At 33.6% G+C, this 11,422-nt stretch overlaps 1 protein-coding gene across 8 annotated transcripts in view; it reads right to left on the bottom strand.

Annotated features, from left to right (window-relative positions):
* Positions 1 to 257: 257 nt before the first annotated feature.
* The window catches only part of LOC18047632 (BAG-associated GRAM protein 1), a 14,368-nt gene continuing 3,203 nt past the window's right edge, over positions 258 to 11,422 (bottom strand). For 3 of the 8 annotated variants that reach the window (XM_006442722.2, XM_024188132.1, XM_024188136.1), the window contains exons 4-18: positions 10,970 to 11,045; positions 9,935 to 10,063; positions 9,776 to 9,822; positions 8,503 to 8,626; positions 8,271 to 8,387; positions 8,086 to 8,115; positions 7,863 to 7,962; positions 5,629 to 5,735; positions 3,757 to 3,900; positions 3,564 to 3,668; positions 2,506 to 2,652; positions 2,247 to 2,300; positions 1,863 to 1,926; positions 1,531 to 1,601; positions 925 to 1,407 (exon numbers count right to left, since the gene is read on the bottom strand). In XM_006442722.2, the coding sequence (XP_006442785.2) occupies positions 1,288 to 1,407; positions 1,531 to 1,601; positions 1,863 to 1,926; positions 2,247 to 2,300; positions 2,506 to 2,652; positions 3,564 to 3,668; positions 3,757 to 3,900; positions 5,629 to 5,735; positions 7,863 to 7,962; positions 8,086 to 8,115; positions 8,271 to 8,387; positions 8,503 to 8,626; positions 9,776 to 9,822; positions 9,935 to 10,063; positions 10,970 to 11,045 (1,435 nt within the window). In that variant the 3' untranslated portion in view covers positions 925 to 1,287. Of the gene's footprint in view, positions 861 to 924; positions 1,408 to 1,530; positions 1,602 to 1,862; positions 1,927 to 2,246; positions 2,301 to 2,505; positions 2,653 to 3,563; positions 3,669 to 3,756; positions 3,901 to 5,628; positions 5,736 to 7,862; positions 7,963 to 8,085; positions 8,116 to 8,270; positions 8,388 to 8,502; positions 8,627 to 9,775; positions 9,823 to 9,934; positions 10,064 to 10,969; positions 11,046 to 11,422 lie in introns of those variants that run through there. The other 5 variants (XM_024188134.1, XM_024188135.1, XR_002906414.1 and 2 more) reach the window with 4 other exon arrangements.

Here is an 11,422-nt window from a genome sequence, read left to right as displayed (position 1 = left end):
CAAAATTATGGTGAATGTAAAGGCGAGTTTAAAAAGTAAAAATTCTGTTTTTTCTTTTTCCTTTTTATTATATTTTAATGTCCATAATTGTAATTTAATTTAAGGTATTTTAATAAAAAAATTATTTTTAAAAGTAAATTTAATGAGTAGTTTGGTGGGTTCAAATAGCCCCACCCTAATTTAATGAATATTTTGGATATTTTAAGGGGAATAGGTATATCCCACACAATTTCCCCGCCATGAAGTGCCAATATTGTTCTCCATCCTTTCTACATATATATCTTTTCCAGATAAATATTTGCAGAAGTGAGGTGGGGAGGCCCTCCTAAAATATACTTAAGCTTCGAACAATCAGGCGTTTCAGATTTGAAAGTTGGAAATCACCAGTTCAGCCAGAGAGGAAGGAATCCTCGTTCCTTTCTCCTCTACTGGATATGAACCCCACATCCTCACATACTCTGCGGATTACAAGTCGTCTGAGATAGCCGAATCTGTGCAATCCCACTCGAACAGTGCTTTGCGAATCTCCAGATCCTGAAGCTCGAGTGAATCAAAGTTGGCAGAGAAAGCCATCCTCCGGGGAAACATGCCAATATTAGATTTTCCAGTGCTAAATGTTCAAGAGAGGTCAGATTGTGCAAGCCGTTGGGCAAAGCCTCTAGTTTCTCACAACTTATACGCCGTTCCTCCTTTGGGGAAAGACAAAAAGATGATCACACTACCAAATTGTTTACTCTTGAAGATGGTGGAGCTTATGCACTCACCAGGTAAACCTTTATGATTTTCACAGCTCCAAAATATAATTCTTTCAAGAGATATGTTAACCACAAGGTGCCGAAGTGTGGCAGGCAACTCGGTTTCTGAAAAATGAGGATGTGATAGATGGACAATATACATACATACAAGGCAATAGTAGTTACAAAATATTAGTAATCCACTTTTGTAATAGCATGTCTCAAATTTGTGATAGAACACCTAGTATTTGAAAACTTACCTTCTATTTACATCGGATCAAAACAAACTTAATCTTCTCAGCTGGGATTGCCGCTACGATAGAGGAGAAATCTAGTTAAATTATGAGGGGGAAAAAAATGAAAATCCCCATTACACAGTGAATAACTCCATCAGCGCACAAGGTAAGATGACGACACTATCACCATCACGAGGGACCTCGGGCTGTGTATATATATATATATATATGGGTGTGTGTGTGTGTGTGCATGTATTATACATTCAAAAATGGGGACTGCTACAACATTAATTACTGGATCTCATACAGTTGCACAACTAGTTACAATCTGGAGTTACAGATGGAGTGGACGATTGGTTGTTAGTCTCGCCACCGGAAGTACATATCTTGATATATGAACGTGCCGTTTCTAACATCAGCTCAACTTCTTTCTTGTACTGGCATAGAACAAAAGAATTCATTGCTTACTAAATTCATTCATATTTCAAAAATTATGGAGTTCATTTTTCATTGTAATAAAACAAAGATTAAAAGGAAAATTGTACAATCAGAGTACCAACCTTGTTAACAGCACCTGTCTTGATTTTGAATTGTATGACACACCATTTCTTAAAATGGGCACCTGCAGATACTGCAGAAACAGTAAATTCCAAGCACTAGAATTAAAAAAGAAAAGCAAGGTTGGAGTTGCTCAATATTTTGACCCACAGGTTCAATGCAATGCAACAGTAAGATTTAACACCTTCGGCATTAATATACATGCTTCTGTATCCTCACAGGATGCCATGACAATTCTTGATGCAAGCTTGTTTCAACCATTATTAGGGCATGAAAAATCATCTCAGCAATGGGAAAAGATGGTCAAAGAGATGAACATCAAACCAAAACTTACCCACTTTAATATCAATAGTAGAGGAATTTTCAGCAATGGTCTCCAAATGCCATCGACCATGAATCTGATACAGCAGAACAATTACATTGCATTAACAAAGTGGAATATTTCTCTTACAGGTTACAACCCTCTAAGCAAGGAAATACAACCAGAAAGTACGTTATTCTAAAATATTTTGGAAAATGCTGGTTCACCTATCTTAGCACAGAAACAAAGTAATGATGACCATACAAATTTTAAATATATCAGACGTTCTACTTATTTATTTTTTGAACATAATAAAATAAAACGAAATAACTTGTCTTGTTTAATTGAATTAACATTGACACCTAATAAGAAATGTGAACCAAAAGTATGATGTCCAAATAGAAACATATTTCATACCTCAAAGTAAGACCCGAATGGAACGTCATGTGCCTGTTGGACTGTCTCAAAAACCTAAAAGAAAAAACATGTTTAATCGAAAATTTACAAGAAAAAATCATTGAAGTCAGTTTTTAACAAGCAAGGTACCATTTGAAGATAATAAGACAGAAATAATAACAGAGAATTTTTTTAAACTATTAGATAATAAATAAGAAAAAAAATTGCAAGCACATTATCAATGTTGCCAAATTTAAGGCAATGAGAGAGATAGCCTTACAAATATTTTCTTATCTGGTGATAAAACTGCATGCTGAGACTCCGTCATGGCTGTGTCACGCGGATAGATGGGACTCTTACAGAGAGATCTAAATGCGACCTCTCTTACTTGACCATCGTATTCATCTGCAGCATGCCACTGTCCCATCTGGATAGAGCAAGAGATAGTAAGCAAATATTTCTATATCAACCAACCAACATTCAGACTACAGAAATAAAATCTTCTTCTAAGATGGAAAAGCACATGGAAATGGAAGGATAAGTGAACCATATGGATAATCATCAGAAACAAAACTGCTTAGCAGGACCCTTATCAACCCCCAAACCCAAACAGAAGCTCTATTTGGATGGACAAGAGCAGTCCTTTTGAGGCAATATTTGCCCATTCAACAAGAAATTGGGCCAATATAATCGTCTCAACTTCACAAGTAATGCATACAGTGTACACAGGATAATTAGAGACAACAGAAGCAATACTCAGTGCTAACCAAACAAATTTCCAAGTGCTACATCAGAAAATACATAATGTTGTTTCCTCCATAATTTGGTTTTCGAGGAACCATTGTCCTGGACATCATGGAGAGCACTGCCAGCTCAGCATTAGTCCTAATGCCTCTTATAAGCCTTAACTCTAGAATGTGCAAATCCTAACTGCAAACGATATACAAGAAAAATGGGAAATATCCTTTCCAAACAATCAAAAACCAGAATTTAATAATCTTCTTTTCTATAATTTAACGTATGTTTTAATTATCCTTCTCATTCCAATGGCTGCAACGCCTAAACCAGGTATGCAACATATAAACTTCCATGTCCAATTTAGGTACTTATAATCAGCACCATGTTGAAGGTACTTTTTCATCCTTCAAAGATTTAGCTCATAATCCTTTTTAACATATCAACATGGATATTCCTTAAATCATAAATGCATTACCATGAGAAGCTCTTTTGTTCTTTTTCTTTATGGCAAAGAAAACTACATTGATAAAATATAGAGAATACAAAAGGAAGAAATAATTTTCTAGGGTCTATGATTTCAAAAAATGGACTTGGACTTACAACAAGATTAGAATCCTTTCTAGCTGCGCGATACTCATTTGTGAACTTAGAATCATCACTAAACAATAAAGTAAAGAACTGTTCCGCTGTGCACGGGAAAACATCCTGCAAAATACATTAATGCATTCTATAATGGTAATAACACAACTATAAAATTCATAGACCATGAAAGAACAAAAAAGATGATGCATACATTGTATATACCAACAAGAACCTCTTCTTTGATAAATGGTTGAAGCTTTTCAGGTTTGGTGACTGTTTCTTCCACAATCTTAGCCTGCCTTCTACTACCTCCAATGGAGCTACTATGTGCACGCAACGCTGATTCTGCCTTCTCCTATACAGCAGCAAGCAGATCGAATTAACTTTTTTCTTCAATAAATCATACAATTCAGAGAAAAAGTTCAGCAAAATACATATCCAAGATCTGATCCAAATCCCGTTTCAAACGGATTAGATGTATCTTGTCAGGACATATGCCCAAAGTAAGTGTAGCAGCTCGGATATCAAAAGTTTCAGCAAAACTGAAAAAACTATCAACTCCAACAAGAAAGACAACCATCAATGCCTGACACAACAGGATAGAAAATTCCTTCAATGTTAGTAACAGCACTTAAAGAGACTGGCTTTAACTTCTAAAATAGAACACAATGGTTGAACTTTGGCCTTTCTATTAGGGTGTTCACGGATTGGATTTTGTGGATTGGACATCAATCCATATCTGATCCACAATTTTGCAGATTATAAATTTTTAATCCAATCTAATCCACAGATTGGTGAAATTCAATCAAAATCCAATCCAAACGTTTGCGGATCAGATGTGGAATTGGCCCAATCCATATCCAATCTACAATTTTGTGGATTGGTTTGTGGGCTAAAAATTTTTAATCATGTCCTATCCACAAACTAATTAAATAAAAAATTAATACAAAAATGATTTTACTACCAATCAAAATTCAAAATTAAATAAGATTTAAATTAATTAATTGTTTAAATAAAGTTAGAAAATACATTTAGAGTTTCAAAATATAACACACCAAAAAGAAAAAAATCTCATTTGTTTAAATCAGTACATGAAAATTAACTACTTAGGAAGCTATTTTTATTTATTTAATTATTTTTATTTTATTTTATTATCAGATAAGACATAATATGGTGTTAATGTAACTAAATTTTGATTTATTTATTTATTAGTAAGTATAATGTCATATTTATAAGTTTAATTTTTTATTAAATAAATATTTTTTATTTTTCGCGGATTCGCGGATTTTTACAGATTCACAAAAATAAATCCATATTCAATCCACCGATTGCGGGTTTTCAAATTTTCAATCCAATCCAATCCACGAATTGGACTTTTACGGATCGGATTTCTGTGGATCAGACGGATTGAGCAGATTGGATTGGATTCTGAACACCTCTACTTTCTATGGCGATAATTAAATGTGGGCATCTTAAAAATGTGTGGACAAAGCCATGACTACTTAGCAGTTTAGATTAATTAATAGTTGTGCTCATACTATGTACGTTTTTTTTTTTAATATGTATGTTTTATTCTCAACAAAAGATTTGTTAGTGAATGAACTCCAGTAAAGGAGTACATCCTGCCACATGAGAAGTGTGTGAGATGTTTTAGTAGCAGCAATAGAGAAAAAGAGACATATAGACAACAGAGAGGAAATATAATATCTACATTGTTTCTGTATTATATCACTAATAAACCGGAAGTATTGTATTACTAATAAACCAGTATAAGAGTCCTATTTTGCTAAATCAAGAACTCAGAAAGACAGCTCATTGATGATAAGACTCTTAGTAAATACCAGACAATAAAACCCCATGCATTCATATTTTAACTTCAACAAGTTGGAAAGAACTATGTGAATCTACTTATTTCCATAGTCATTATGGAGTTCAGTACCACTTGGAGATTTGTGTCAGAACTCTTTACAATTTTAAACAATGACCATTTTATCCATACGGTTGATAACCAAGATTAGAGTTGTAAAGGTAAATAATGATAAAAGTTACAGACACAATGATTCATGAAGCAATAGGAACGAACCTTCTTCTCAGCCTCTAACATTGTATGATAGTTCTTTGCAGTACGTTGCAATTGTCTCAAGGCATGATTCCTGTTCCAAAATGATGCAAATTTATATCTGACCCTACCTGAAAATGAAAGATAAAGGCCAAAAAGAAACCTCAACAACTCAGATCAAACTGAAAATGCATCCAAATCACACTTGATGTTCCACTATTCTAAAAAAACACATTCAATAACCTAAACAGAACACAAAAGTAATAATAAAACCCATCAAGGAAAGCCAATACACTGGATATTAGTTCGTACAATAATTAGATGTTTTAAATGGAAGTCCATATTCAAATATATTACAATGCACTCCAGTCATCATAGAAGTGCATGATTTTCAACAAACAAGAAATTGACCTAGTGTTTTACTCCGACATGACATTTGAAACACAACCATAACAGTAACCTTAAAAAGGGCATTTTTCAGAGAATACTCCATAAATTTCTAAAGTGAGAGCTGGTGTATTTAAATGTAACTTTTCATTTAAATCGAAATATCAATCTGCACATCAGACTCAGAATTTTTTTTACAGAGCAACCACTGAAGCCCTAAGGGAAAGCAATGAAAAATAATTATTCAGAGGCAGCATTATGTAATGCTAGCATATCAAGCAAGGATAGTTCGAACTTAAGAAGAGTGAAACAGTTTACAAACTTGCATCAGGACACACAAATACCACACCACAATTATTGAAATCAAACACATTCTTATACAAACAAAACTAATTAAAAAAGGAAGTAACAGGAAAGTTAGCTAAATTCATAATTAGGGTGAACCTTACATGCAATCAAGATTCTAACTGAGTGGGGCACTTTTTCAGAATCTTCATGCACTCAAGTCTACTAAGTGAATCCTATGACATGATTCATTACTATTTGCAAGCTGAAATAAAACATGTTAAAAATCAGGGCAAAGTTTGCAATTGAAATTACTCCCACAAAAGTAAAGCTTCGTCAACACATCTGATAAAGCACCTATAATCCACTCCAGTTTGAACAAGCACTTCAAAGTCAAAAGGGAAAGAACCATTAAAATGGAGAAGTTTCAATAAATATAACTCCAGATGTAGCATAAGACACTTTGAATTGACGATAAACAAGCTAAATATCTACATGTCATAAAAACAATATTTAACCATGAATCTGCAATAACAAATACCCTTACTCTGCTATGTAACAATATATTTTACCAACAATCAACAGTTTTTCTAACAAAATATCTTTCTCCCTTGCAAAATACAAAACCTGAATATATCAATTTCAAACTTGAGACCAACCGGTCCAGTGGATCAAAATCGACAGTATATCCTTTATATACTTTGAAAATGAACTCTGTAAACCTCTAATGTGCCTGTATGGTAGGTAACACACTACAAGAATCATACAATTCTTAGAATAATTTCATTATAAGAATTGAATGAAAGAAATAAAGAAATGAATAGATAAAATGAAGATTATCTATCCATCGTTTAAATCACTCCTCGAATTTGACAAAGTTGAAAAGTGTCTAATTTATCCTCTATGTCTAATTTTCTCCTCTATCTTTGATATTCGGTAAACATTCTTACTGACGCTAGCATTTCCAAACTCTTTTTTTTTTATAAGAAACTGTATGTTATATTAATGATGAAGAATCATTACAAGGAGTGGACCAGCTGTCCGCTGAGGAAGCAGAAAAATGAAAAACAATTCTGTGCTATGCAAAATATGTCAAACATAGATGCTACACTAGCATCTCCAAACTCCTCACAGAAAGGAACTATAATCTCCCCACACTTGTGACTGCAATGGTGTTATTCCATCTTTTAGCGAAAACTACCAAACAGAAATTTGTCAAACATAGAGTTGATACACATCAATCACAGGATGAAGATGCTTATTTGCTATGAATAACCAACCAAATTAAGGCATCATCCACCCAAAAAAAAAAAAAAAGCAATTCCAATACACAGAAGTGACATCATAAAAGTAGATCTATATTTCAGATTATAACACACATATACATCAACCAAATCAGCACTCAAAAGCTTGCAAATATTTTATCACTAGCATGCTGACTCAATTGAAAAAATGCTGAGAATCAAAAGTGCAAGCCCAAAGCATGATTCTCTGCCAGATACGGAAAATTTTGAAGGAAAACAAAGAAAGAAAAAATGTATATACAAACCTTTTAAGCATTGTCAAAAAAAGAAATTGCTACTCACCATCTGGACTTCCCAAAGGAGGTACACCATGCCCACCAGCACCCATCCGGAGAATAATTGTTATAGCAGGATTAATGAATGCATGCTGGCTCCTCTGTATCTACATAAAGAAACTTTGTATATAAGCACTTCATATCATTTATCACACCGTAGGCAGTAGGCACTGGATAAAAAATATTTTCTATTAGATATCTTCAAAAGAAAAAGTATTGAAAGAAATTACCTCATCAATATCTCCAATTGGTATAATCACCTGCCAAAAGCAAACAAAACGCCATTAAAACATGCAACTACCAATCAATTAGTAAGATTCTTCATGGGCATGCCGTAAATACTATCAGAATATTCTTAAGAGAAAAAAAACAGTTAAAAATAACTTAGCAAATGGTTAAAGAAATACCAACTAACCTTCATCTGCCTTGAAAAGGCATTAGAATGGAAGCATATGTGCCATGCAGAGACATACATACGGCCGTGATACAAGAATGACCTCTCAATTACACAAGAGTAACTTAATTCCACAAACTGTAAGCAGAATAACTAAATTAAGGATTCATTCATATCCATAATCCAAGGGTTTTAAATGCTAAAGCTGAGTAGGTAAATAATTCTACCAAGTCATGACTGCTGTGCAACTGACCTCATCTGGAAGGAGATTAAATATTGTTTGCAGAGGCCCTGGTTTTTGATGCACCACCGTTGGCCCTTGTTTATCCAAAGAAGCCCTTCTTCGAGCATTGGCTCCTGCATATCCATTCATTACCCTGCCAGTGGATAATACTCTGTCATACTTTTGAGAGCAATTACAATGATAACAACAGAAGTCCACCAAATTTTGCAGTGAATAGGTAATCAAGTCATTCTGTATCATACAGATTTAAAAGGGAAAACAATGTGACATAATCTTATTTATCGTGTATAAGAAGTTGATAAATAAATAAACAAATTTTAAGATAGGTCAATTAAAAGTTTGCTATCAGTACAGAATAATATTGAACAAAGTACAAACAAACCACATTTTCAACTATAAATACAGAAATATCTCTCCCTCTCCTGAAAAACTCCAGATTGCCCCTTGTAGATAGGGTCCAAGATACAACAGAAATGTCCAGAACTTGAAACCAAGTCCAGACACAATATCTGAAATTGAACATTGTCACTGCCTGCCCAGATACTTTTAGGGAAAAAAAAAAACATAAATACAGAAGATTAAGAAAAAAAAAAGTTGACAAAAAACCACATTCTCAACTACAAATGCAGAAATCTCTCTCCCTCTCCCAAAAACTCAAGATGACCTTGTAGATAGGATGCAAGAGATAACAGAAATGTCCAGAACTTGACCCCAAGGTCAGACACAATATCAGAAATAGAACAATGCTATTGCCTGCTCAGATAATTATAGGAAAAGACACAGATACACAGGATCTAAGACATAGGAAAAGTTCGAGAAACCATACAAAGAACCATCTTTATCCTTTTTCAACACTCCTTTACTCTTTATCCTTTTTAAAAACCCCTTTATACACTTTCTAATTCTAACCAATCATCCCAGACACTCCTTTACTCTTTCCAATGCTAAAACACCAAAATAGCAACCATCAAGAAAATATTCAAAACACTGTTTTCTGTACAGGGTGAAGCAAGAGATCACCCAATGAAAATATTCTTGAAAACATTTCTTAAAACGAGTTATAAAATTATTGACCAACCCTAACATTGAAAAGATTAAAGAAAATTATAATTCCAGAATTCCTCATGGTAGAAGTTCTAGCAGAGATTAATTAAAGAAGAAAAAAAAACTGTCTACACGGTGACAGGGCAATGTTTTAGTGTAGGGGTCTAAATATTGTATACAGATGAAAACAGTACAAACAAAAGCAAAAAAGGACCAAAAAAAATGAACCAAAAGATACCTGGAAGCATTTACAGGCAGTTTAATTGTTTTAATATGTAGACACACCTGATAAAATGGTATTTTCGTTGGTTATTACATAAAATGAGGAAAACTGAAAACGACAACAAAGTAATGAAAATAGTAAAATAACATTACACAATTTACAAAAGAGGACTACCTGCCCAGACGGGCTATCTAAAGTATACCACACTGCACCAGTTTGGCCTTCACTTTCAACTGTTACAATCACTGAACCAAGAACAGTACTTTTCCAAATTATATCCCAATCATAAATTGTAACAATAATCTGTCAGGGCAGTAGAGAAAGCTATTAGTATATAGAATGAAACAACCAAAAATTAAAAAAAAAAATCCATAAAACATCTCATTGGCTCACTACGTAAGAGTATAAATTCACAGGATCTCTCGCTACACATCAGATTTTCTATTTTAGGAAAAAATTGAGAATTATACATTGATTGAAGAAAGAAACCAAATACAAAAGTGAACCTGTTGTCCACAAAGAAAATCAAAAGGAAAAAATAAAAGGGCAGCGAAATAATCCATACAAAACCTATCCAACCACCCCTACAACATCACACCATATCAGTATATCATTCATAACTACAATAGTCAGCGCCAAGTCACTATGAAAAAGTTGATTTTAATCACAAATCAACTGCACAAAAAGAGACACGCTGATATAACAATTATGGACCATCAAGGAAATATAAATATTATAAAAGGAAGAGATTTCTTTCACCAGTTACTTCAAATACCGTTTAAACAAAATGGGTTAGGTCCAAGGATTTGATCAATGCATCAGGTAACGGAACAAACTCATTTTGGGCACTAAATGACAATAAACAAAACAATTTAAATATTTTGTACGTGTCTTAAGAGAAACAAAGAACTGCCAATAATATTTATGAGATTAGACCACAAGTGCATGCATAAATTCTCAAAGAACAAAACTTTTACTTATTGGCCAAGCTTTTACATGCGAGGCATAAACCGAGGGCTATGCAGTCAGCTCAGAATCATGCTGTCTCTTAGTGGCATTTGATAAATTGTACTATTATACATTAAACATCTTTACCAGAACTAGACTCACGACATTGATCTCCATCATTCAGCAACTGAAAACACCAAGTCAATCAATAATTAACCTAAACAAGAAACAGTAACAAAAATGGCGAATCATAACAGGAACCTGAACAGGAAGCTCATCAACAGAAAAATTAAACTCCTCTCCCCACATTGGATATCTGGAACCAGGGACCATTGAACTGCACCAACAACACAAGCAGAAATTTTATAACTGCAGGCACAATAAAGTTAGAACTATACAGTACAAAACTAACCAAACATTTACCACAAGAAAATAAAAGGACATTTACTAAAGTGTGAAAGTATTTTACCATTTAAAACTTAAATAAATTAGTTGCAATTCCCGATTTTGATCAACTAACAAATTCTTTTTAATATTCAACTGTCCCATCCCTTTTTTAAAATCACATAATAGCACACAATTCATATTCATGCACTCCACTAATAAATGAACCTTTTGCCCACATTCATTTCTAAAGATGCAAACAGATCAAGTATAACATCAAGCAGGAAGTTTCATTCTCAAGTAACTTGAGGAGCTTATATTAAGCATGCA

This window comes from Citrus clementina, unplaced genomic scaffold (assembly GCF_000493195.1).
Source record: "Citrus clementina cultivar Clemenules unplaced genomic scaffold, Citrus_clementina_v1.0 scaffold_3, whole genome shotgun sequence".
Lineage (NCBI taxonomy): Eukaryota > Viridiplantae > Streptophyta > Magnoliopsida > Sapindales > Rutaceae > Citrus > Citrus x clementina.
Note: the sequence above shows the minus strand (reverse complement) of the source record. Positions and strands in the feature narration are given on the sequence as shown.